The sequence below is a fragment of the Acartia tonsa genome, chromosome 8, assembly GCF_053477335.1.
Source record: "Acartia tonsa isolate MP-2025a chromosome 8, ASM5347733v1, whole genome shotgun sequence".
In the NCBI taxonomy this organism is placed as follows: Eukaryota; Metazoa; Arthropoda; class Copepoda; order Calanoida; family Acartiidae; genus Acartia; species Acartia tonsa.
In genome coordinates, this window is record NC_137267.1 from 33070042 (window position 1) to 33098000 (window position 27959).

At 38.3% G+C, this 27959-nt stretch overlaps 3 protein-coding genes and 1 long non-coding RNA gene across 21 annotated transcripts in view; 2 read left to right on the top strand and 2 right to left on the bottom strand.

The window, feature by feature from the left end:
• The window catches only part of LOC145326750 (uncharacterized), an 83420-nt gene extending 83101 nt beyond the window's left edge, over positions 1-319 (bottom strand). For all 17 annotated transcript variants that reach the window (XM_080170152.1, XM_080170146.1, XM_080170149.1 and 14 more), the window contains exon 1: positions 232-319. In XM_080170152.1, the coding sequence (XP_080026278.1) occupies positions 232-285 (54 nt within the window). In that variant the 5' untranslated portion in view covers positions 286-319. The remainder of the gene's footprint in view (positions 1-231) is intronic.
• Positions 315-27886, bottom strand: LOC145326753 (uncharacterized). 2 transcript variants are annotated; one of them, XM_080170153.1, is made up of 18 exons: positions 27773-27886; positions 26290-26357; positions 26150-26206; positions 25809-25891; positions 24953-25024; positions 24460-24528; positions 24083-24171; positions 23765-23818; positions 23264-23367; positions 5425-5485; positions 5185-5301; positions 4671-4757; positions 4229-4300; positions 3843-3922; positions 3177-3256; positions 2885-2955; positions 2310-2396; positions 315-858 (listed from the first exon to the last, which is right to left on the bottom strand). In XM_080170153.1, exons 1-18 carry the CDS (start codon positions 27818-27820, stop codon positions 790-792), a joined length of 1368 nt encoding a protein of 455 aa, XP_080026279.1. In that variant the 5' UTR covers positions 27821-27886; the 3' UTR covers positions 315-789. The 2 variants fall into 2 exon arrangements, with proteins under 2 accessions (XP_080026279.1, XP_080026280.1); XM_080170154.1 differs by lacking the exon at positions 26150-26206.
• On the top strand, positions 6070-8517 carry LOC145325522 (uncharacterized). The gene is made up of 2 exons (XM_080168500.1): positions 6070-6804; positions 7627-8517. The coding sequence occupies exons 1-2, from the start codon at positions 6586-6588 to the stop codon at positions 8515-8517; spliced, it is 1110 nt and encodes a 369-aa protein (XP_080024626.1). The 5' UTR covers positions 6070-6585.
• Positions 18336-19406, top strand: LOC145326749 (uncharacterized). Its single transcript, XR_013881949.1, has 2 exons — positions 18336-19231; positions 19377-19406. It is a non-coding gene; the product is annotated as an uncharacterized LOC145326749 (long non-coding RNA).
• Positions 27887-27959: the final 73 nt, after the last annotated feature.

The following is a 27959-nucleotide window of genomic DNA, read 5'->3' on the forward strand; positions in this document are numbered from 1 at the left end:
GTCAGGTTCATGCCTTATCTGTCCAACAATATTACAACCCTTAATGAGGTCAGGTTCATGCCTTATCTGTCTCACAATATTACAAACCTTTATGAGGTCAGGTTCATGCCTTAGCTGTCCAACAATATTACAACCCCTAATGAGGTCAGGTTCATGCCTTATCTGTCCCACAATATTACAAACCTTTATGAGGTCAGGTTCATGCCTTATCTGTCTCACAATATTACAAACCTTAATAAGATCAGGTTCATGTCTTATCTGTCTAACAACCATCTTTTTCATCATTTACAACATTAATGCACATTTAATAAAACTTCTGAAACAAGACAAATACTTTATTTTACATTTACTACAAACTACATTGTATCAATTTTTCAGGCTTTATTTTTCCAACTAGTAAATAAGCAATCAATAATTCAATGACAATTAAAAGAAACATAAATAATACCTTAGGATTAAAATTGCATATTAAAATGAAATAAAATGATCTAAGCATTGTATTATATATTACAAGAATGGCATTTTAAAAATGATTATAAAATTACTGATAATTTACAAAGGGTTAAAACATTAGCCATTAAGAATCTGGCTTTACTTAAAAAGGTATAGGGCCTCTTAAATTAATTTGAAAGGATATTTTTTCATATCTTTTCTTTTTTTACGATTACTTAACAATTCTGTGTTACCATACATCATAAAAAACACCAGGTGAAACATAAAAATTAAAAATGATCATTATTTTTATTTCGAAGATTTCTTGAAATGCCGCGCCGTTGGTTGATTTTGTTCTTATGATTTAGCCTTCTTGCCGGATGAGCCGTTTTGAAGCTTGGATTTGCGCTTTCCCTTTCCAGAACCCTAAAAAATAAACAGTAAAAATAAATGCCTTTTCGAAATGCAAAAAAAGACTACTATGTAAAAACACACAATCCTTAAACACATAAAAAAATTCCCGAAACTTACACCTATTCCTCTAAAATGACCTAGAAATTGACTAAAACTAACCAATAAAACTTGTAGCTAACTGCCTCTGACAGACGTCCGTTATATCCTAGATTTATTAGACAAAAGATTTTGTATGGAACAAACATCTGTTCAAAAGACAAAACTTTTTGGAGACCATTGTTTTAGGTGTCTTGCTAAAAGCACTTCAAGGAACTATCCCTTTGATATATTACTAATACGACTGAAAGTTTAATAAATATTTTCCATGAAATCATAAATTATATCAGCATATTTTCTTACAAAATATTTTAATAAAACTTGACAACAAATACAAGTTTTAGTAAGTATTAGTTTTATTTTGAATCAATGAATGTTTTCTAATTTCTATTTGAAGAGTGTTTTTATAAATTTTTGTTGAAAGTATTTTCCTGGCTTTCACAACAACATATTTTAAACAATATTAGTTTCATGAAAACTAATGCCTTTAGGAAATGAAAAAAAAGATAACTGTCCTTAGGTTTTATAACCCCGTTAGGACGTTAGTCTGGGAATTCCTTAGGATGCTTCCAAAAAATAAAATTTAGAATAGACAGACACATAGACAAAATTTTTGGAGAACACAGTTTTGACAATGCAACTGACAAGAAAGAATGTAAATCTAAACCTGTTTTACAACAGATATGAAAACAAGACTTAGGTTTTTAGTAAAAGGCAAAATTTTAAATTTCTTGAAAATTATAGATTTTGAGTGCTCTAATCTACAAATTCCCAATTTTACACATTTTATTAAAAGTGCCATAACCAAATAAATACATGGTACATCAAAACTGTTTATGTTGACAGGTAAAATATAAAATATTTTGTACTATCGATAGGTATTAGTTTTTTATAATTTTGAAACTTACAAAAGTTTGCGAAATGATGATGTTATAGAATCGAGTAGCGTAGGTTTTTCTCATGTAAGTTACATCTATAAGAGTTCTTTTTTATTAATATATACTGTAACTCTAATTACTTATGTAACAATTTCTTTAGGTATTATGAATATTTCGAACACACTTTCAAGGGAAAAAAATTGAGTATGTCTTGTGTTTCTCTGTTTGTCTGGTTCTCCTTTCGAGTAAATCTTTTTCTTTACACATTAATTTGAAAGGTTTACATGTACTTTAAGGAAGTGTACCTTCAACCTTCCAAGATACACCGATAGAAATTTTGTTTACTAATTTTAAAAAAGGTAGGTTGACACCCCTGCCTGCCCCTTCCCGTCCTCCCATATAATACACTTTTTTTCCTTTTGTTTAAAATGAGGTTTAGGTCAGACGGACATGGATTTAGCCTAGTAAGAGAGTAGCTGCGCTACGTACCTCAGAATCGCTTTCCTCGCTGCTGCTGGGTATCTCAATCGGTTCAATGCCAGTGCTCTCTCCCTGGATCACGATGTCAGCTGGTGCCTGAAGTTAAAATATAGCAAACTAAAGTTACAAAAATAGAACTGACTCACCATTACAAAATGTAATCCCCTAATTAAATCCTCTAAATTCTTTTGTAAACCTTTTATACTGAATGTATAAGTGAAAATGAACTAATCTAAAGATTTTCAGAAAAAAAAATTAAGAAAATATTAAATAACAAAACAAACTTCTTTGATTTTATAAATAAATATTCCAATATAAAAGTAACAAGATGATGTCTTTCTGTCTGTACCGTAAAACTTCTTAGTCCGACAAAATTTGTTCTATTTAGTGAAGGTTCTTTTAGGTCCCGGGAAGGTTTTTTCAAACCTATTTGTATTACTTCAACCATCCAAAAAGAATTTCATTTTCATATTCTTTTTTCAAAACTAAATTCTTATCCCTCCCCTCAAAAATGTTCCTCTATGTCCGCTAGGTTATAAGTATAAAAACCAGACAGTAATAACTAGCAGAGCTAATAATCCTACCTGTGCAAAATCTTCGGCTTTGTCTTGTTTCGAATCTGATGATTGCTGATTAGACTCTTCATTGGTTGTATCTGTTTGTCAATGATCATAAAATACTCCATAGTTTTAATAAATGGAAAAGTTAAATTTCGACCTAAAGATAGCATTTGACACTGAATCATGAGAAATCTTTTCAATGAAGTTTTGACCTAAGAATAGCATCCCTAAAACTTTGGAAATCCAGGCTAATGACTAAATTTTTTTCTGTATGTACCTATTGAACAATATTTTGGCGGATTTTTTATGTCCATTCCTGCATCTTCTTCCTCTCCACCTCCTTCACCATCACTGTCACTATCAACTATCATCACACTATCCTCATTCTCAGACACCCTGTAATATATTATGTTAGTTTCAAGTCAACTTTAACTATCATCACACTATCCTTATTCTCAGACACCCTGTAATATATTATGTTAGTTTCAACTATAACTATCATCACAATATCCTCATTCTCAGACACCCTGTAATATATTATGTTAGTTTCAACTATAACTATCATCACACTATCCTCATACTCAGACACCCTGTAATATATTATGTTAGTTTCAACTATAACTATCATCACACTATCCTTATTCTCAGACACCCTGTAATATATTATGTTAGTTTCAACTATAACTATCATCAGACTATCCTAATTCTCAGACACCCTGTAATATATTATGTTAGTTTCAACTATAACTATCATCACACTATCCTAATTCTCAGACACCCTGTAATATATTATGTTAGTTTCAACTATAACTATCATCACACTATCCTAATTCTCAGACACCCTGTAATATATTCTTTTTTAGATACCTTATAACATATTATAAATTCTATCCCTACCCCCAGCCCCCCTCTTAATTTATGGTGGTAGTATAGTATATTTTCATTTACCAAATAGGGTCTGGTCGCTGCCAGTTATGATTACCTATATCCTGGCTTGTTAGGTATCTTTTCTTTGTTTTTCTGTTCATTCTCATCATCAGAGTCCATAGCATCACCATTGCCCTGTAAAAAAAGAACAAATAAATATATTGAGGAGGATTAAATAATTGCTATAGCTTAGTTACAAATATCTTATTTAAAGTAGGAGTTAGTTGTCTGTGCTTAAGTGGCTATCGAACTTTAAAATCTTATAAGTTCTTATTTTCATTGTTAGATTTTTTGGTGGAAATTCTTCAAAATCTGATTCAAATACGCATATAATGCTACATAATGGAATTCTGGCTGGTAAAAAAGTATTCATTCCCTTCACGCTGTTGTATGTACATCCTAACCACTCACCATCTCTACTGTGGAAAGATAGATAGTTACCTCTGCCTCTTCATCACTGTCTCCAATATCAACAACTTCATGCACAGGAGTTTTCTCAAGCAGGTCAAGATCCTAAAATAATAAATTCGTGGGTTCATGACTTAGTCTTTCCGATTAGATTTTCAGATTAATCGATCAATATTTTCATCCTACATTTTTTGTAAATATCTAATTTGGACGTTTTATTACTTTGTTTTCTATTTAATGATAAGTCATTAAAAATGGGATTGTAAAAGTTTAACATTAAAAAATAGATAACAGGAAAAGCCATTGGAAAAGAAATTTATCTTTCCTGCTTTGCATCAGACAAAATGATTGATTATGAATATTAATGATTAAGTTTTAACTTAGTAAATAGGGTCTAAATGTAAAAAAAATCTGGAACAAAGTTAGCAGACAAACAGACAATAATGTGAAGATAAGAATAAATAAGTAATGCTACCTGTACTGTTTGTATGACGCAGGTTTCCTCAATTCCCTTGATGCTGAACTGATTGTGCTTCTTTACACCAGCAATAAACTCTATATCCTGTAAACAAAACAACTTTTTCATTTGATTGCTTCGATAATGAGAAATAGGTTAAGAAACATTTTAAGAATGAAAGATTGAATATTCTAGATATCAAGATAAGGAATAATACATTGTCCGATAAATAGATGCACATCCCCAATGATGACACACAAAATAACCCTTCTGTAAGTTAATATTAGTGGTTGAAACGGTTGAACACTCAACTTAATGAAACAACCAATAAAATTCACTTAAGTCCCGAAAGTTTATAACAGTACTTTAGGGACTAGTGTAATAAACAGCCCATTGCCCCCCCTCTCTCTCTCTCTGAGAATAATTATTTCGAATATTTAACTTGCATAAAATTACTTGGCTTTACATATTATTTCACTCAATCAGCTGATTATTACAGGAGATTAATCAGGTGTTGATAAAAGTTGTCTACCTCATATTTAGCCGGATAATATTTGTTGGCTGTTTGCACAGTCCAGATTGGATAGAACCTTGTAGGTCTGGACTCAGGGGCATCAGTTTCCAGACCCAGAGTTTCCATTCCAAATCCCTATAATAACCAAAAAATTGTTATTTATCGCATCGTATTTTAAACAGCTTGATTATTTGACTAGAGCTTTAAATTTTCCCTCTAAACTGTTGAAAATATGAAATTCAATATAATGTTACGTACCTGTAGCCACCAATAATTTGCGGGAGCTTCCTTCTCCAATCTGGTAATTTGCTTAGGCAACCTAAAATATGAATTTCCTAGTTAGTTCCTATAAGATAAAAATAAGCTTTAATTATTACATTATCTATGATCATTTCATGCAATATATTGCAATAACAGAACTATTTTTTTAGGACAATATCGAAATTTAATCACACTTTGATGTATGTTAAGTTTAAATCATCCTTTATCTCAAAATTTCAAATAGTGTATTTAAGACTTTAAGAAAGTGTTTAATATCATAACATTAGAAGGCATAATATTTTTGTACATTCGTAAAAATTGTACTTAAGTAGCAGCACTTAAGTAGTACTTAACTTTAAACAGTTTAGACAATAAATGTAACAAAACATATAATAAAAAGTTTATTAATTGCATAAATGACACGAGATGCTTTATATAGAAAACATGGATTTTATTGAATCTTATTTGAAATAAATACAAGTTTAATTTGTGCCATTTTGAATTTAAAAGAGTGTTTAATAATCATTATGTATTGTTTTTTAAAACGACGATTAGTCAGTAGTCTCCATATCTGTGACGACAAAAGCAAGTTTGGACACTGTAATTGTTAATTTTCTTTGTTAAATTGTTAGATTTGTAGGTGTTTAGAAAATATATCTGATCCTTTTCACATATCTTTTTTATCCACTAGGTGCTATTTTACCTCCTAGTGGTCTTTCCCGGACAACGGATCTACAATGCAAGAATAAGAATACAATTGACTCATTTTCAAATATTTGATTCCTTTGTATTCTTTAGCTATAAGATACGGCAAAATTTTTAGTACTGAAAATCCTAGGTTTTATCTCCCCCCCCCTGAACCAAATGTCGTCTTTTCACTGAAAGTAAAATATACACAGCTGACTCTTGTTTACTTTTTACACTTTCATTTTTCCCGCATGGAGAACTGCTGCTAAAAACTTTTCCCTTATTTTTCTTTTCTTTTATACTTTCGGTGAAATAAAATAAAATAAAAACTAAAGATATATTACCTCCACACTTAACCAGACCACCCAATAAAAAGAAATTAAATTTTCTCCCGCAGACAACATATGATTTTCTTAGTGCCGAAATCATATCTTTAGGTTTAACAGGCATTAAACCCAACCCATTTCAGATATGTCAAGCACAAACAATGTTCAACCTACCTGTGATCGAAACACAGGGACCCAGATTGGCCGTGGTGCCGGCAGCGTAGCCAATCTGAAGGACGGCAATGATAAAGCCGTTCTGACAGCTACTGACGGGGCAGGGGGGCCTGTGACGACTTTTGCAGCCCCCACCCAGCAAGCGACGAAGTCAACTACAGGGAAAAAAAGGGAAAATACACCAAGAAAGGTAGGAACTTTTAATTCCAGCAAAAGTGCATTGTTAGCAGAGTATAAAAATCAAAATGAGAGTCCTTCTAAAGCAAAAAATTTTAAGGTTTTGCAAGAGAGCTTAAGATCTTCTCCAAGGCTTCAAGGTACAAAAACAACCTTTGTGCCTCTGGCCAGGGATAATACAACCGGAACTGGAGCTACCCCTGAAAGGGGGGGCAAGGTAAAGGGAGTATTCCCCCTGTCCAGCAGCACACCCCAAGCGGAGGCGCAAGCCAATGCCGAGAAAATAGAGGAGGGGTGTATTGAAAAATCCCCCACCTCGAGCAACCTATCTATCCAGGGGGAAGAGTTTCCTCCCTTACCCCTGGCTAGTAAGAAAACAAAAGGTTTTAAAGGCAAAACCCTAGAATCATTGAAGAAGTCTAAAGCTAAATTGCAAGACAAGACTGTTGCTGAAGAATCTGATCCAGAATCTGATTCTGGCACAGAGGCTTCAGTAGACAGTCACACCATCTTTCTTGACAACTACATGAATAGTATTGATGAAAGTGGCGGTGACTTCAATGGCTTCACCCAAAAAGAGCTTGATGCTGCTCAGCAAACCAGAGCAGGATTGAACAAAGGCTTTGTGGGTGATGACATTGAATCCACCAAAACCAGACTCCATAATGAAAATGATACAAAGGAGTCTGACTATGTTGGAGAATGGCAACCTGCTACAAAAAAGAGAAGCAAGGGGGAAAAGGGAAAAGGGGAATGCAGCAGACAAAATTCTCCAGCAGAGCCAGCCTCTGATATAGTCAATAATATGCAAAAATCTAATCCTGCTAATTTTCAGGAGAAAAGAAAGAATCTGGCTAGGAAAAATGGAGGGGATGAGGATAGGCAGGGGAGGGAGAAGCCTAAAAAAGCAAAGCTTGATAACACCTCATCTTTCGCCAGCGCACTTAAGAAGGGAATGGGGATTGAAATCAGATCAACCAGGAGCAACGCTGATCTTGATCAGACTGATTTTAATCACCTGGAGTTGTACATGACCAACACGTACATCGCAACCAAGGAAAAACCCAATTTTCATATTGTAAAAGATATGGTTGAACGTGGACGTTCTATGGGTGGAGTCTGGTATGTTGTAAAGAACAAAAACTACCTTAATTGGATCTTGGAGTGCATCCCAAAGGCAGGTATACCTGAAGGAAGAACAGACTATGGATACAAGGTCTTTGGTCCAGGTGAAAGGCCCTATAGATACTTCCTAATCAAAGGTATCAAGCAGGAGCTCTGGAGAACAAGGGAGGAATTTGTCACGCTCATCAGAGCACTAAATCCTCATCTTGACTACATTGTAGAGGATTTCCAGGATGGCTCTAAAAGACCAACCCACATTAGAGTCTGTAACGGACTCCTCAACAAGAGGAAGGAGATAAATGGCAAAGGTCATTTTTCAATCACTCTGGAACTTGATGAAGCCATGATCAAGGACTTGATAAAGGAGGACAACCTCATCTCGGTAGCACTCTTCTCACAGATAAAAGCTGTGGGCGGTGGCATCGAAAAGGCCATGAGGCTGATGGGTGTAAAGGAAAGGGAGGGCGCCACTAGCCTCGAAGATCTCCTGGCTGACACCAAGCTGCAGGATGATATAGAGGACATGATTGTAAAGGATGTGGACACCAACCAAGATCATGCAGAAATCCAAATGGAATCTGCCATGGAAAATGGTGAATAGGTAAAAATTTATTTTTCAATAATCGGCGTAGGGATAGGTCAGGTGAAGCCATAAAAATCTCACAGTTAAATCTCCATCACTGTGTGACAGCTATGACTACACATGATCAATTTTTACATAGAAATCATAATAAAGGTAAATCGCAAATTAAATACTCTGGTTCCATTTCTCTCATACAGGAACCTTATTTTAATGCAAGAAACTTTAAGGTCCAAGGCTTTTCAAAGGATTTAAAACTCTTTGTTGGTACTAATAACAGCAAACTCCGTGCTTGTATCGTTGTAAGTAAAAATATTGATGCCTGGCTTAATAACCAATTCTCAAATGAGGATATGGTAACAATAGGGATCAAACAAAACAATAATATTAACATTTATTGCTCTGTCTATTTACCATATGATAGTCCATCCCCGCCCCCCAGTGACTCACTAATTAAGTTGGTGGATCATTGTAGGGTTAAGGGTTGGGGTATCATTATAGGATCTGATGCTAACAGCTGGAACCAGGTCTGGGGCTCCTCAGACAATAACCCCCGGGGGACAGCCCTCTTGGACTGGATCCTGGGGACTCAACTACATATTGTAAATAAAGGTAATAAACCAACTTTTAATGATATTAGGAGGGAACAGGTTATAGATATAACCTTATGTAGTAATAATATTGTGGATAACATTGAAAACTGGCATGTCAGCAATGACGTCACTCTCTCTGATCACAACAGAATAGAGTTTGACTTTATTCTTGAACATGCAGATAACTCAGATGATACCTACAGAAATATTAAAAAAACCAATTGGTCAACTTTTAAAAATGAATTAAAGGGAAATTTTCAGGACTCAGGTAGCGAGGACATTGATACAATGGCCACAGAGCTTGAAGAAGCCATAATTAAGTCTTATTTAAGTAGTAGTAAGTTACTTAAATTCAAAAAAAATAAAAAGCCACCCTGGTGGAACAAAGACCTTACTATACTCCAAAAAAAGGTCCATTCTACTAGGATAAAGTGTAACAGGTATAAAACACCAGAAAACCAGGAGGAACATAATTCCTTCAAAAGGGATTATAAGTACAAAATTAGGAAGGCAAAGGAGGAGGGTTGGCAAAAATTCTGCACAGAATTAGAAGATCTGACCTCTGCAGCCAGACTACAGAAAACATTAAAACAAGGTAAAAAACAAATGTTGGGTACATATAAAAAACCAGATGGATCATATACTGAGACACCTGAGGAAACTCTAAAACTGTTACTGGACACTCATTTTCCAGACAGTGAGGTAAATATAGATCATATTCCAAGAACATATGAACCAAGTAATCTAGATGTCAACAAGGTAATAAATACCCAATCGGTAAAAGCAGCTTTTAAATCCTTCAAACCATATAAAAGTTGTGGGCCAGACGGGATTTACCCAGCCATGCTACAGCAAGGTATAGACACTATAGTACAAAAGGTAGTTAGTATCTACAGAAAAAGCCTCCAGACGGGAATTATCCCAAAGGCATGTGTCATGTACACTAATGTATGTACACTTTCAGGCCACCAGTCCACTGGAGAAGAACAACGGGTTGCCTGCGGCTCACTGCGGCAGACATTCTAATTTCGCGGTTGCTAACAGCAATTTAAAGATTTTCATTTTTCAGACCGCTTAATTATAATGTCTGCCGGCTCTTTGGAAAACTAAGCTGTCCAGAATTAACATCCAGGTACAGCTTAGTTCTTCAAATCATTAACCTTTCCACCTTCCCTATTAACAAATAATGTAATTGGGGGGAGGATAGGACAATAGCTTAGGCCGGGTGAAGTTTAGGTTTCCACCAAATTTCCCAAAATATAACTATTTGTTTAGGCCTAAACATCAACACTTCCACAAATTACAGACCATCCATAAATGCACCAAGGCCCACCTGGAGACCCCAACAGTCCCCCCCGTCTGGCCCCGCGCATCCTCTGGATACCTCTGGATTCTGTGGTAACTTGATCATTCCCTGCATTGCAGTCACAGGTAGAACATTTTGCTAAAGCTGCTCTATAACTATCCTGTCTGTAAGTCTTAAGCCTCAAGGGGGATATAGCATCCTTCCCGCACATTGATGTTTACAGACTGTTAATTCTGTACAGCTGCTGAGGTGCTTTACAACTAAGTGCCACCCACCCATAGGACAACTCCTTGTCCTCTTATTTAACAATAACTGTTAAGTAATCCGAACCTGTTTTTCTCCCTACCCATAGGACAACTCCTTGTCCTCTTATTTAACAATATAGCTGTTAAATAATCTGAACCTGGTTTCCCCCCTACCCCTTTTCATCTCCCTGATAGCTTGCGGTCCCTGCCATACTGCGCCATATTAAAGACAACAAAAATTCGGTGAAGATTCTCCCCTCATCATTTATTTGTTGTAAAAACACAAAAATATAAAAACACCAAAAAAAAAAAATATAAGCTAAAGAGAGGTATAATTTAAATAAATAAATTAACAATAGCATTCAGTGGTCAATGAAGGAGATTTTTCTCACTAAACCGCCCGGAGCAATTACACGCTCAAGGCATAACACCCTCTATCATCCATCTAACTCACACCCCACCCCTTCTCACACCAAACGTTCACAATCCGACTCTGCGACTGTTGCGAGTCGTCGGCCTAAAACCGTCAGAGTTTTAGCCAAAAAACATAAACTCAACACCCCGTTTGAATTACGCGCCAAAAAACTCCTTAAAACAAAAAAAGCGCTACTTCAACGGCAAAAACCGGTTGACCGCAACTCTAGGCCCGTCGTTTCCTCACGCAGGCCCAGCGTTAGTCGCACCCCCCCAGGCCAAAATAGCCACCACCGTAGCCCATCCCCGTCACCTATCCGAGGATTCCCTACACCCCCTGCAGCTCCCCATCTACTTGCAGCCCCCCACTTACCCTCCTCACCTGTTGATCCACTGGTAGCTTTTCCCGTTATACATCCGTATAACGGCCTTTCACCACAAACCCCCACAACCCCTACAGATACTGAAGAGTTTGAGCTAGCCCCACAGCAACTAGATTGGGATAATTATTCCCCCATACCATCCTTCCAAAACTCAGCTTCAATTCTTGAAGAAGCTTTGGAACAACTCTATTCTGAAGATTTACAGAAAGAGGTTCAGGACGAGGTTTTTTATAACCCTGAACAGTTCCCATTACACGACCACCTCCCAGGCTCCGCTTATAACGCTTCCACATCGACACACAATATTAGTGTCGATCTATCTGCGCTTGATACAGCACAAACCCCAACCATGACTGATGAGGCAACCAAACTCATCATCGAATGCGATGTGTGCATGATGATAGACGAAGACTGTCAGAGCATCATAAATAACCCTGACAGGTTTAGCATTGAAAAGCTAGACAATAGTCTATCATTGTTGGAAGAAAAAGCCTCGTCAATTCGCCACATCATAGCTTTCTTTCGCAACAGCCCAGACCCAAGGGTCACCGAAGCTGACATGAACAAAGCGTTACAGCTACGTATAGCCATGCGCTCAAAAATCGAGTTCATTCATGAACATCGTACATCACGTTTGAAAGCTCAACCGATTACGACGACTGCTGCTCCAGCAGTACCTCTCTCTACTTGCTCTGACGACTCGACTACCACTTCAGCAGTCGGATCCGAGGCAGGTACCTTACCATGTGATGGCCAAGTAATTGTGCCTCCAGCAGTTACGACTCAGGCCACAGCTGTTTCTGCTGCAACTATGCCCCAGCAAACAGCTCCCATCCCCAACCGCATAAATCCTACGACATATGCGGTAAAACAAGCAAGGGTAAAACAAAAAAGGGACCCCTTGCTTGTTGAGCTCGACGATCTCTGCGAAAAGTTCGGCGACCTTAAAACGACCGAAGTTAAGCAGTTAGGTCAGTTCAATAAACTTAATGCTCAATTCAAAGAGCTACTCGAAAAGGCACAGCGTTCCTTACATAAAGCCAAAACGCTTTGTGAGGACGCGATGCTTACGGACATGGAGGAAGATGCGACAGCATTGGATGCCCAGTCCACCACGCTCGAAACTGAAATATCCAGCGTGGAATCATACGTTGAACGCTTGAGGGACCGTTTCGGAGTGCCTATCTCAGGACACTCTTTCAATCAGCGTTCTTCCAACATTCCTATCCCTCACTTTTCTGGGGCCAAAACAGATAAACTTGACCTCTTTACATTCCAAAAGAAGTTCCAGATTTACATCGACTCAATGCCTTCCATAGCAGAAGTCGAAGCATTGGAGATACTGAAAGAGAAATGTCTCCAAGGCAATGCACAGATGTTGTGCTCTGCCGAAAAATCCATTAAGGCCTGTATGAAGCAGCTGTCGTTCCACTACGGCAGCAAAACCAGCATCATAGCTAAACGCAAGGCCAAAATCATGGAACTTGGACCATGCCCTAAATACAACTGGGAACAGCAGATCACATGGATGGTAAAACTCCGTTCACTGCTTGCTGACACCCAAGAATTTGCAAAAGAAAATGACGCGGAGCAAACCTTGTATCACGGCAAAACAGATATTGCCAACTCCGTGTTGAATCTTCTTAAAGGCGACTACTTTAAGGAGATGTCTAGAAAATTCATGTTGAGTGCAGACGAGCACGGGGAAGAAGACGGCCAATATTGCTATGAACAACTTCTCCTCTTTCTTGACTCTGAGCTCCGCCAGCTACAATATCAGCTCAATCAACATGAAGGGGCATCCCTCCACACTGGCACCGCAACTTCTATCGGCAACAATGCCAACACAAACAGCGGCAGTTCCAGTAACAAACAGTCCAATCATGCTGGTAACAACCCGGGTCATAAAAATTCGAACCGGAGTAAACCAGCCTCCCAAACCTACACAGCCTCCACCTTTTCGGCCACGGAGGACCCAAAACATCGCCAAAAAGGCAGGTTAGCCGACAAGTCGACTAAGACGCCCACTCCGCTCTTAGCATACACAGGTGCTGCTTCTAAGCCTGTATCGACTGATTGCGCGCTTTGTCAGAACAAACACACATATTTGTTCCAATGCCAGGTGTACATCAATACACCACACAAGGAGAAACGCCAACTCCACGGCAAGACAAAAGCCTGTCATAGGTGTCTCAGAATGGACGCCAACGTCAATTTCGACAATATTGACGAATGGTGGAACAATCACAAAAACGATTGTCGCACCACCTTTTACTGCCAAGCTGACAATTGCCAGTACGCATCCTCACACCGCGTGCAAAAACACATCCTCGCCTGCTCAATTCATGTGGAGCAGAATAAAAAGAGGTTAGGCGATTTCCGCAAATCATTGCCCAAGGATGTCCCTATAACATCTGGCAACCTTCTGTTCATGGATAACATAACCATGAACCTCCAAACCGCTGACACCACACCCGACGTTTCCGACCCCAACACCTTCCCCGATGTTGCTGCTCCCGGCATCTTCATGTGCCAAAACGTCCCTGATCTCTCCGGCAACCCGTTGTTTGTATTCTATGACAGCGGTTGTGGCACAGCCGCAGTTTCAGCTTCTGCAGCGGCTAGACTAGATGCCACGGAACACAGACCTGGACCCACCCTCATGAACGTAGCAGGTGGTAAAGTCGTCCATCTTCCCTATGGCAGTGACAAGTTCACACTGCCATTAGTCGACAGTGCCATGTCCGCAACTATAATTGCTGCAAAAATGGACACGCTGACGGCTCCATTTCCTCGTTGGGACCTCAAGGAGCCTTATGGTGACCTTGCAAATCATTACAAAGGCCACGAGCTCCTCCCTACCGTACCAGATGTCATTGGCGGAGGCCAAGTCGACATAATCCTGGGAATCAAGTACAATTACTTGTTCCCAATGCGCATCTGCTCATTGCCCTGTGGTTTATCTTTATACAGAAGCCCACTTAAGGGTATCGACGGCCACACAGGTGTACTCGGTGGCCCCCACAAGGCTTGGGCTAAAGCAGCCGAGACTGTAAACTTTGTTGGTGCTGCTCTCTTCTTCACCAACGAGCTGTCTGCCTACCGCTATACCACTGAAACACTCCTGAACAGTGGCAGGAATTGGTGCGCGGATGACTCCAAAACCGACACTTTTCCGTATCTCCGTCCAATCACTGTTGAGGAAACAACAGACGAGGACGCTTCGCTGGATGTTCATACATACAGCACCGATATTCAACACGTCAAACGACATGAACGCAAGTATCTTGAGAGTGAAAACATAGGCACTCAAGCACCTTACCGTTGCATAGCATGCCGTGGCTGCAATGACTGCAAAAACGGAGACATTCTGGAGGCAACTTCTCTGAAAGAAGAGGCCGAACAACTCCTAATAAAAAAGTCCGTCAAGTTCTTACCTGACGAACGCCGGATCGTAGCATCTCTTCCCTTCATTGCTGATCCGGTTAAGGAGTTACAACCAAACAAAAACAGGGCCCTCAAAGTTCTGGAGTCCCAGCTGCGAAAATTGCAGAAGGATCCAGAGGCCAAACTACAAGTTATGGCATCACATGATAAACTAGCATTGAATGGCTATTCATGTGACATTGATGACCTATCCCCTGAGGAACGCGCCCTTGTAGACAATCTGCCAGGAGAATACTACCTCCCTTGGCGATTCGTCACTAAAGAAAACTCTCTTTCCACTCCAGTCAGGGTTGTATTTGACGCTTCTGCAACAACCTCGTCAGGTAAAAGTCTGAACGACGTCCTAGCAAAGGGCACAAACAGACTCGAAAAAATCTTAGCTCTGGACATCAATTTCAGAGCAGGTCCACATGCTTTCGCATGCGACATACGGATGGCATACAATCAGATTAAGTTGGATCCATCTGATTTCCGCTGGCACAAGTACTTGTGGGTCGATAGCCTTGCCCCTGGTGGCACCATCAGAACGCGCATCATGCGCACCATCATTTATGGGGTTAAACCTTCTGGCAACCAAACGGCAGAAGGTCTTGAACAGGTAGCTCAGTATGTCATGGACAATCATCCAGAACATACTGCAGGCGCCCAGGTTCTCAAAACCAAAACTTATGTTGATGATACTTCTGATTCAACAGACTCCGCAATTGAACTAGACAAAATCATTGCGGGAGTCAAATTCACTCTTGACTTAGCAGGCATGAGCGTCAAAAGCTTTGTCAAATCTTCAGCTGTACCTGAAGACACTGTGTCGAATGATGGCACACATGTTAGCTACCTCGGCTATCGATGGGCTCCACTTGCTGACACTCTAAGTTTGGACGTCAAACCTCTCTCGTTCGGTAAAACAAAACGAGGTAAAAGACCTCCACCAGTAGAAGGAAGTCTTGAAGAGGCTCTTCTACACAATTTCACAAAAAGAACAATCTTGTCGCAAGTTGCCTCTAACTTCGACCTTCTCGGACTCTGCACCCCCGTGACTGCTAAATTCAAAGCAGACTATCACGACCTCCTTTCTTACGCCACTGGTTGGGACGACGGTCTCCCAACCAAGTTGCTTCCCACATGGGTGACTAACATTGAAACGATGCAACAACTTGCGTCAGTTTCGTGCCCACGGTCCGTAATTCCAGCAAATTCTGAGCCCAAAGTTGATCTGTTAGTATCTGTTGATGCTAGTCAAAACATGGCAATCGTATGCGTGCATGTTAGGTCAAGGTCTCTCACAGGCGAGGTCACTGTCCGACTAGCTGCTGCCAAATCAAAGATTGTAACTGGTAGCACAATTCCTCGAGCAGAGCTCAGGGCAGCTGTTGTAGGCACCATTCTCGCAACAACTGTTGCCAAAAATCTCAAAAACAAGGTAGAAAAAGTCACCTACTTCACAGACTCTTCCGTTGTGTTATCTTGGCTTCATCAAGATGCACGCCCTCTTTCTCTTGGCGTACGCAGCTGCGTCATCGAAATTCGCCGATTCTCTTCCCCAGACCAATGGCGACATGTTGAATCTGAAAACAACATAGCCGACTTGGGTACTCGTTTCCTCGCCACTATCAAGGATATCGATGCTAATTCTGAATGGCAAAACGGCAAACCCTGGATGTATCTTGATTACCAGGACATGCCAGCCCAATCCTTCCAAGATCTTAAACTATCAATGGAAGCGAAGCAGGCCGCTGCCCAAGAGGTCAGAATCCTCCACGGTGATACGAAATCACCTCAGGAAAGAACGGCAGAGATAACCAAGTTCTCGAATTATCTCTACGACCCGTGCAAACGGTCATGGCCCAAGTCTCTCCGTGTCATGGCCATCGTTCGAAAATTCTGCTTTTTCGACTTCAAATCGTACCGTAATTTGAAGGCCCCCCCCCATCCAAATCCTCAGGTCGTCCAACTTTCGGACGAAGAAATCCACAAGGCGGAGAATTACTACTTTAGACTCGCTACTAAAGAAGTGCTTAAGTTCTCCAACTCAAAGGCCCACGGCAACAATGTCGTCACTGACGATGGCATTATCAAATACAATGGTCGTATTGTCGAGGGCACTAACATAGAAGACGTTGACAATATCATGCCTGATTTGTCTCCCCTCCACTTCGTTAGACCGATAGTCGATCGGTATAGCTTAATAGCATACTCCGTTATGCTATACGCCCATCAAGAGCTTGCACTACACAGAAATGTAAACGCAACACTCTTAGAATCCAGGCACATTGCCTACATTCTTAATGGCAGAGATCTCTCCAAAGAGATCAGAGCGGCTTGCCCACATTGTCGTAGGTTCAAGGCCAAGCTCCTAGAAGCTGAAATGGGACCAATCCATCAAAACAGATTGACCATTGCTCCCCCGTTCTACTACTGCCAACTTGACCTAATGGGTCCGTTCTTAGCTCACTGTGAACATAACCACAGATCCACAGTCAAGGTTTGGGGTCTAGTCTGTAGAGACCCAGCCTCATCCGCAACGGCTTGTTATGCTATGACGAAGTATAACACAGACGCTTTTCTTCAAGCTTTCCAACGATTCGTACATCGTTATTGCTACCCTAAAAAGGTCTTCATCGACCCAGGTGCACAGCTCATCAAGGGCGTAGCAAAATCAGAGTTTTCCATGGCTGACATCACTAAAACGCTCAATGGAAAAAACTGCAGCATAGAGTACGAGATCGGTCCCACTGCTGCCCACAATTATCAAGGTTGCGTGGAACGCTCAATCAAAGAGATCAAAACTTTGTTCCATGCAACATTCAACGGTCTCAAGCTGGACGTCATGTCTTTTGAGACCGCCTTTTCATACATTGCCAATGAAATAAACAACATGCCAATCTGCACGGTATCCAGAACGGAGGATATAGGTCACGCAGACCTTATCACGCCTAACCGTCTGATACACGGCAGGAATAACAGGCGTGCACCCACTGGACCAATGAGGGTAGAGCAACCATCCCGCCTATTGGAACAGATGGAACGCCTCTATCAATCATGGTGGCAGATCTGGCTGTATGAACGCCTTCCAGATTACATTCCAAGACCAAAGAAATTTGGCAAAACAGGTCCACAACCAAAAGAAATGGATATCGTCGTTTTCCTCCGGTCCCCAGATGAGTTGATTGGCGATCAACTCTGGCGCCTTGGCCAGGTCCTACACCTCATCACTTCTGATGATGGTATCGTCCGTCAGGTAATTATCCGTTGGCGGAAACACTGGAAGGAAGAGTTTCATGAAACCAGAAGAAGTGTCCGGCACATTGCCATCCTGTTCTCCGAGGACGAGCTCGCGCTAATTGACCAGATCAGATCCGCGGCCTCCAAGTGTGACGAGTCTTACACTTCGGAGCAACGCAAACTAAAAACCTCCCATTAAAACCATTCCTGTAACGGGATAACACAATGCGTTGCAAATGAGTCACACCCGTTGAAACTTTGGCTGAACCTGCCATAGGCTGAATTTGCCGAAGATAACAATTAAACCTTACGGACACGCATTACGATGTTGTGCGTCTCCGATTTCAAATCCCCGACTAATAAAGGCTGTAGTTGCCGAAAAAATATAATTTAACCGACACGCATTACGATGTTATGCATGTCCAAAATTCAACTCTGCTATTAATAAAGGCTGTAAGTGCCGAAGATAAAAAACCCTACCTCATTACACTACATAATCCTGCACATTGATTTTAATAATGTCATTATTAAATATTCAATTACTACGAAAGAAAAATCCTGCTTAAAGGTTCACACTCCCTTTAATAACTTTAATAATCTCATTATTAAATGTTATCTTACAACAAGTAGATGCTGCCTAATGTCTTTAATAATCTTATTATTAAATGATTGATTACCCCAAGAAGTTTACCAGCCGAAGAGAACCTGGATTAGTATTAATCATATATTGTAAATTTAAAATTGTTTACAAAATAGTTATTTATTTATTCATTTTAACCCATTGTAAACGATACGCCCCATAAAAAAAAAAAAAAAAAAAAAAAAACATTAAAGGCTATTGCTGCTGGGCGTATCGTTCTTCCTATCTTCTGTAAACTGCAGTGATCAACCCGCACCCCTATGTTCTTCTTTTTCTTGCCGGGAGTGTCATGTACACTAATGTATGTACACTTTCAGGCCACCAGTCCACTGGAGAAGAACAACGGGTTGCCTGCGGCTCACTGCGGCAGACATTCTAATTTCGCGGTTGCTAACAGCAATTTAAAGATTTTCATTTTTCAGACCGCTTAATTATAATGTCTGCCGGCTCTTTGGAAAACTAAGCTGTCCAGAATTAACATCCAGGTACAGCTTAGTTCTTCAAATCATTAACCTTTCCACCTTCCCTATTAACAAATAATGTAATTGGGGGGAGGATAGGACAATAGCTTAGGCCGGGTGAAGTTTAGGTTTCCACCAAATTTCCCAAAATATAACTCTATTTGTTTAGGCCTAAACATCAACACTTCCACAAATTACAGACCATCCATAAATGCACCAAGGCCCACCTGGAGACCCCAACAGTCCCCCCCGTCTGGCCCCGCGCATCCTCTGGATACCTCTGGATTCTGTGGTAACTTGATCATTCCCTGCATTGCAGTCACAGGTAGAACATTTTGCTAAAGCTGCTCTATAACTATCCTGTCTGTAAGTCTTAAGCCTCAAGGGGGATATAGCATCCTTCCCGCACAGCATGGCTAAAGGTAAAAATTGTCTTTATTAGTAAACCAGGTAAAGTTGATTTCAGTGATCCCAAGTCGGTCAGACCCATCAGTCTTACATCCTTCTTGTTAAAGGGTCTAGAACGTATAATTTTCTGGCACCTTAACAAGACAACCTTCAAGTACAACAAGCTTCACCAGAATCTTTTCTCATACCAGGAAGGTAAAGGTACAGAGGATGCTTTGCACTCTCTAGTTCATAAGGTTGAAAAGGCCTTGGAGAAAAAAGAATTTGCAGTTGCTCTATTTCTAGACATAGACGCTGCTTTTTCAAAGGCAAGTATTGAGAGTATTCTCAAAAACATGGAAAGGAAAGGTATTGATCCAGGTATAGTACGCTGGTCTGAATACATGTTAGTACACAGAGAATGTTTTGCAACCTCAAATGGAGAAACAGTAATGAAGGTACCAACTAGAGGCACTCCCCAAGGAGGTATTTTAAGTATCATTTTCTGGAACCTGGAGCCAGATGACCTTCTGGACAGGTTCCCACAGGTACATCCCAGTCTTATAAACTGTTTTGCAGATGATATTGTGGATATCATATCAGGTATTGACATGAGCACCATAGAGTGCAGACTCAGGCAAGACATAAAAATTTTAGAAAAATGGGCCACAGACAGCGGCCTCAGTTTCAGTGGCCAAAAAACCAAGGTAATGGTTTTCACACTGAAAAGAAAGTACAGAAACAATGTAAATACATATACACACTTATTTTTAGGTAAATACTGTATATACTGTAAGCTCTATTGAGAGAGGAGGAGAGAGAGAGAGAGAGAGAGCGGGGAAGGTGGAGAAGATGAGGTATGAGGTGACGGACCTAGAGTCTGGCCTTGGTGATTATCAAGTTGGCTGTGCAGCCCAGGAAGATCACCACCTCACCCGAGGTTATCAGGGTAGATTTGTTAAGCTATGGAAGTTGTCGACCTTGTTTTGTTATTATATCGAATTATTCAGTCGAATGTGTTCATTATGTTTTACTTTCAGGGGTGTATATTTTACATGGGATCCCCTACTAAAGGGGGGAGGGGGGAATAAAAATATGTTGGAGGGAAAAAAATAATGAGTTCTAAAAATATTTTTCCATTTTTTTCTCCCTCCTTTTAGGGTAAAAACTAGGAGGGAGGGGGGACTAATGAAATATTTTGCAGCCAGGGGAAAAATTAATCTTGTGAGGAATAAACACCCTTGTTGTTATGTTCACATTTTATACTTTGAAATTAAATAAGACGCAGTTCCTAATTTCTAAAGAACTAATTAACCCTATATTCAATGAAAAGTTATTTATGAAACAAAATGGAAATTGTAAATTAGGGAATCCTCTAAAGTTTAATTGAATAACTATCAAATCATTTTTAATGCAAAATATCAATTTAATGCTTTAATTGAGATTTTACATAAATCAATGTTTCATATATATTTTCTTTACTCTTTCATATTCTTAAAAGCGAAGCTATAATCAGGGTCGATCTACCTAAACATGTTGCTTTTAACTATTCTACCTACAATTTTTTATGTGATATATTTATCCTATTCTTCTGATTTTTGGAACACTGATTCCTATTACAACAAGGTACAATGTTATAAACAATATCATTGGTGCTTGCTTACATGTGAAGACCGGAGCACCGAAACCCCCCCCCCCCCGCTTAGTTTTGACAAAAATCAAAAATAAGGGGGGGGGGGGGGGGGTAGTTTTTTAATGTCTGGAAAACGGCAAGGAGGAAAAAAGCACGGCAAGGCAAAGAATTAACCCCCCCCTTAATTTTGAAGAAAATCAAAAATAAGGGGGGGGGGGGGGTAGTTTTTTCACTGTACAACACGCCAGAAAGTTGAGTGAGGTAAATCAAGTAAATCCAGTATGCCAGAGGGGAAACCTTATTACGAGATATTCATGTTTTGGGGCATAATTTCCTTATTTATTGACTGATTTTAGTAATTGATGTATCCCTGAACAGGTAGTCTTAAGGAGAATATATCAGAAGTGTTTTCATGGGGACTGTCCCCATGAAAACAAGTACCATATCATTAATAAAGTCCTTAACCCTTTTAGATCGGGGGGAGTGGGCCATATTGGCTCCTCCCATCTAGTTTTTTTTATGTCATTTTTTTGTAGGTAAGATAGAGAGTTGTGACTTAATGACTTTTAAGTTTAGTAATTATACGTCGGCAAGAGATGATCTTATAAGGATCTGGTCTGTTTTGGAAATTCTAAATAAATCTTAATTTCTTCATTATGACTTTTGTGTACCTATAAGATAGAGACCTAAAATTTGTTTTGGTGAATACTGGGATATCAATGAAGATCTGAGGATAGTGGTGTTAAGACCCTTTGACCGTTTGACCGCTTCCTGACCGATTTTATGTCCTGCTTTTAATATGAACTTATATCATGTATATCGTAGCTTCTATTACAGCTAGAGACCTAAAACATTTTGTGGTACATCCTTGAGCAACAATAAACTTCCGTGAGTAGTAAGGTCATGACCGTTTGACCACTCCTTGACCGATTTCTATTTCCTTCCTGTAATTTTGCCGTTTGTAAGGTGCCAGACGCCGAATTTCAAAACAGCTATAGACCAATCAAATTTTTTATGTAGTCTTTTATTGAGATCAGAAACAGACAAAAATATAAATAAATATAATTTTTTTGTTATACAAAATAAAAGTTCCACCTAAAATTTGGTGATCCTAGCTTTAAAATTGGCCGCTCTACAGCTGTTTTAATATTTAGCGGCTGGCCGCTAAAAAGCGGCTAAGGAGCGGTCTGACCGCTATGAATAGAAAAAGTAATTTTCTCTAAATATGCACATGAACCACCAGAACAATTTTATGACTAACTGTAACAGGAGCCGAGATAGAGGGGAGGGGTCAAATAAGCAGTTTTACTTTAGAATTTTGTTTGTACTTATACATCTGTAATCAGTTCACTCTACAATGACCCCTCTTTCCCAATTTTTTAATTAACAAGGATGACAACATCCATAAAAGTGAAGCACTGAAATGGAATGACAAACGGACATTAACGTGTCTGAACTGAATAATAAGAATATAAATGTAAACGAGTCGAAGCATAATTTTAAGTAAATTTGTTGAAAAACGGCTTGATACAGGATAATGTTTATGGACATACTTACATTTTTAGGACTTGATTATAGAGTTGCTTCGCTTATGATATTGTACTTTGTTGTCCCATGAATCAGTATACCAAAAATCAGATCAATCGGATTATTAGACATAAAAGTTTGTGGTTAAAAAGTATAGAGTGGCTACGCTTTCTAAATCGTACCTAACTACTACAGGACTCACCATGCAAAGTTTAAAATCAATAGGACAATTCTAACATGCCTAAATTAACGAAAAAAGCTATCCATTACGGACGGACGGACCGATCTTAATTATAGAAAAGCTTAGCTTTTAAAAATTAAAATAGGAAAAAGGAAGGAAAGGAAAAACTGCAATCTCTTAATTTTATTCAAAAATGTGTGGTGGGGGGCGGCTTTCAGTACCTAACAAGGTACTTTGTGTAGAGGCCAACCTGCTATTTTGTATAACCTTATAAAAAAGTCCCAAATTCCCGTATCAGGTCCCAATAATGTTATTATTCATTTCTTACTTGTATATGGTTCCAACTTTGGTGCCCTCTCTGACAGGTCCCAATGTTTTGTCCTTGTTGGTCTTGAAACTCATATCCTCAACTGTAGTCATTGAGAAAAGCTCCTAAATATAAGTTATCCTTGTTAATAACGTTCAGAATTAAGATTTTTGATGATTTAAGTAATGTAAAATAGTATTAGAATGGCCATAAAATCAATTTGTTATCACCATGTACTCCACCTTCCCGGCTAGGTAAGTTTGCCAGTTTCCGCACATAACCGCTGTTAATTATTGTTAAATGCTTTTTACCAAAAAAAATTAATCCTATGAACATTAAAAAGGTGAGGAAGACAAACAGACTTTTTGGAGACCATTGTTTTGGGGGTTCCTAGAGCCATACAAATGACGAAAAGGCATTAAAAATAATTTCATATTTGTGGAAAAGGTGATAACTATACCATACCTAACTACGTTTTTTTTCTGCATAAATATGTAGGTAAAAAAAAACTATAATCTTTACCTGGGCGACTAACTCTTTCCTTTTGCCTCTAGAATCTAACAACTTAATTTTCTCCTAAAAGAAAAATGAAAGAAATATAAATCCACGAAAAAACACAATAAAGGTTGAGATGATAAAGGGTAAGATAGATGAAAGAGACAGAAGGGAAAGAGAACACTTACAGAGAAGCTACGCATCTTCATTAACTATTTTCTCAGCAAATAAAGTACATAAAACTTCAGCCAAAATATTGAAAAATTTTGGAGACTAGTGTATTAAACAGTCCATTGTCCCCTCTCTCTTTAGTAAAGTACAATTTAAGTAAAAATAAATGTTTACCTGGGGAAAATGAGCATATATTTCTGTGACATATTCTGTTGCTTCCAAGTCATACTTTTTACTCTTCACTCCCATGCCGTCTATCTTGCCTATGTAAAAGATTTTAAGTGTTGAATTTTCATAACAAAATCTGACAGTTTGGGTATTATTATACATTGAACTCCATAAAATAAAAAAATAAAATATATAAATTCTAAAATCCTTCTAAAAAAGGTAGGACCTCATTTTTATCATACTGATAAATTTATTAAGCTACAAACATTTTCTTGATAAAAAACTTAAAACACTTTTAAAAATAAAAATAGAAATCTTAGTTATTTGTATCTATAATGCATGTTTTTCTGAGCAAAGGATTCTATATTTAACCATGATCTTACCTAAAGAATTATCTGTTCCATCATTGACAGTGATACCACACAATACCCACTCTCCTCCTTCGTCTTCATCTAAAAATAATTTCTATATATGTAGATATCAACGAAACATTTAGATTTAATCCTCAAAAACAAAGTTAAACCTAAAGCTGGTTGAGGTAACCCCGCAGGGACTTGGCATAAGGGAAACGTGTTATAATCAATCTAATATAAAGGTAATACATTTTTTAATTTACAACTATATAAAGTCCAGACTTTATCAAAGCTTTAAAGGGAATGTGAAAAAAATCTTCCTTGTCCCCTATCCTTTCTCTTAAACCCTACCCTCCCTATTTCATTGTCTTTAAAAATAAGGAAACTTTTTTGCCGTTAGCGCTTAGCAATCTTTGAAATTAATAGATTTTTGAAAATAATCGTTACCAAAGGAACATTTAACAGTGAACTGCACTAGATTTTGCACGGTAGAGTGCATAAAAAAAAGATAATCAAAGTTTACCTTCTTTGTTTTCTTCGGTTTTCTCTCCTTCCTTTTCTTTCTCAGCACCGTCTTTGTCTTTCTTTTCTTTGTCTACAACAAAGTATACATAACAATTTGAGGCAATTACACTCGAACTAAAATGGACAAACAACTCAAAAAAAAAAATGTTTTGATATGTTTATAGTTAGGTTATGTAGAGATAAAAGTAACGTTCCTGCAGGGTTAGAGCTTCCTGCAGTAATAAAAAATACTTCATAAAATATTAAAAATATGACTAGAGGGTGGGATTTGGTGGATGGTCCACATGTCGCTTCGAGTTATAGACAGTTTTCCACGTACAGTAAAATAAAAACTTACAGGATCAATTTTTGTTTTATTTGTCCAGGCCAATAAAAAAAAGTGATTTATTCTATGATTTTTAATTAATTTTACATTATAAACAGGGGTGTGTATTTTCAAATTTGAGCCTGCTGAGGGGGAGGGGGGGGGGGTAATAAAAATAAAAAATATGTGGTTGAGGGGAAAACATGTAAAAACTAAGAGAACTGAAAGCATTTTTTTCCATTTTTCTCACCTTTTGGTGAAAAAAACTAAAAGAATATGAGGGAGGGGGGATAATATGAATAAAATAAAGAGTTTTGAAAATATTTTTCCATTTAATTTCCTTCCTTGCTGGAAAAAAAATAGGAGAAATTAAATAAAAAATTTTGCAGCAGGGGAAAAAAATGAATCTTGTGCAGAATATACACTGCACCCCTGATTATAAATGAATACATTACAAAATACATGATTACTAAGTATAGGTCAGAGCCGGTTTTAAGCCAGTAGACTAAAAAGCAATCAAATTAAAAGAAAAATTAAAAGAAAAGTATACCTTTCTCTTCATCTTTTGATTTCTCTTCTTTTTTCTTTTCTGGAGTTTTACTGTTCTCCTCTTTTTCGTCCTCTGACACTTTTCTAAATGAGTAACACAGTAAAGAGTAGAAGTCAATGAAAAAAACTATTATTTGGTTCTTTCTGCTCTGTTTTAATTATTGAATATCAAAATTAATCCTTCTATAAATATATATCTTTTTGTAATTAGAAATTATAATTCAATGTATCAAAAAAATCTATTATTAGATTTGTTTATTAAACTTTGTAATTCACGGTGAAAAGGGATAGGGCAATTTATTATAAACAATCAAATATTATTTACTAATACTTAATACAAACCTTACTCTCGTTTTAACATTGGCTTTTCGTAAAGCAGTCCATGTTAGGAATTGCAACCTTAAATTATTAGTAAAAATAATTTGTTATATCTACTAAAAGCCAATGTGAAGGTAATGAATTCTGCTTAATGTTGAACATACCTGGTAAGATCCTCAACACGACAGACAAAGATTGTGATGCTCTTGATTTCCTTCTTGCATATGACAGTCTAAATAAAAAATAATGTATACCATAATGCAAGGACGTCCAAGTTTTTAATTTTGTGAGGGGGGGGGGGTAAAAATTTAAAATCAAAATTTGGAGGGGGGGGGGGCTAATCACCCCTTTACCCCCCCCCCATAGGACGTCCTTGGCACCTTATCATAAACAGTGTTCAGCAAGGAATAAAATTATGATTAATTTGTTGGCCCTGAAAACATTTTCTAAAATAAACGGTACGATACAATCTGGTCTGATTTGGCTAAAAACCGGGTTTTAGAGAAAATCAATGAGAATAGAAATCAATTTTTTCAAAAGAATTAACAGGGTACTTGCTTACATGTGGTAGACTGGAGCACCGAACCCCCCCCCCCCCCGCTTAGTTTTGACAAAAATCAAAAATAAGGGGGGGGGGGGGGGTAGTTTTTTAATGTCTGGAAAACGGCAAGGAGGAAAAAAGCAAGGCAAGGCAAAGACTTAACCCCCCCCTTAATTTTGAAGAAAATCAAAAATAGGGGGGGGGGGGGGGTAGTTTTTTCACTGTACAACACGCCAGAAAGTTGAGTGAGGTAAATCAAGTAAATCCAGTAAATCCAGTATGCCAGAGGGGAAACCTTATTACAGGGATATTCATGTTTTAAGGCATAATTTCCTTATTTATTGACTGATTTTAGTAATTGATGTATCCCTGAACAGGTAGTCTTAAGGAGAATATATCAGAAGTGTTTTCACTTCTGATATATTCTCCTTAAGACTACCTGTTCAGGGATACATCAATTGCTAAAATCAGTCAATAAATAAGGAAATTATGCTCTAAAATATGAATATCCCTGTTATAAGGTTTCCCCTCTGGTATACTGGATTTACTTGATTTACCTCACTCAACTTTCTGGCGTGTTGTACAGTGAAAAAACTACCCCCCCCCTTATTTTTGATTTTCTTAAAAATTAAGGGGGGGGGGGGTTAAGTCTTTGCCTTGCCTTGCTTTTTTCCTCCTTGCCGTTTTCCAGACATTAAAAAACTACCCCCCCCCCTTATTTTTGATTTTTGTCAAAACTAAGCGGGGGGGGGGGGGGGGTTTCGGTGCTCCGGTCTTCACATGTAAGCAAGCACCATTAACAGCATAATTGTCACCATTTGTAGAGAAAATATTAGTTTCAATGCATCTTAAACAAGACATTAAGAGTAAGTATTTTCTATTTCCATCCCCTGCAGGACGGGGACTCTATCGCTAAGGGTTTTATTAACCACTACTTTAGTTACATACGTTTAAGTGGTCTAGATGCAACCTTTAAATAATCACTAAGTTGAATAATGTTTCATTATACCCAGGTATAAAGTATAACTAACAAGCAGAATAAATCTAAAATATTGTTTGGGGGGCTGATTAGAAGGCCATTAATTCTAAAAAGATATAAAATGTACCTGCTGTTTAAATGGTCCCGGGCAAAATTGAGATCTGGTGGCATTCATCTTGGACCACGGATCTGGTTGCAGTAAGTTTTAAAAACTGAACACTGTCAATATAGCTAATAGATCCTGTTAGTTATAATCAACTTATTAATGGGAAATATGCAAGTAAATTACAACTTGTGATTAAAACTTGAATAAA

Bases quoted from the DNA above. Each gene is read 5' to 3' on its own strand.
- LOC145325522 (XM_080168500.1), top strand. From the start codon at position 6,586: ATGTCAAGCACAAACAATGTTCAACCTACCTGTGATCGAAACACAGGG. The intron at 6,805-7,626 runs GTAGGAACTTTT...GCTAATTTTCAG, and splicing joins GGGAAAATACACCAAGAAAG to GAGAAAAGAAAGAATCTGGC.
- LOC145326753 (XM_080170153.1), bottom strand. From the start codon at position 27,820: ATGAATGCCACCAGATCTCAATTTTGCCCGGGACCATTTAAACAGCAG. The intron at 25,025-25,808 runs GTATACTTTTCT...ACTTTGTTGTAG, and splicing joins ATCAAAAGATGAAGAGAAAG to ACAAAGAAAAGAAAGACAAA. The intron at 24,172-24,459 runs GTAAGATCATGG...TCTTTTACATAG, and splicing joins TGGAACAGATAATTCTTTAG to GCAAGATAGACGGCATGGGA.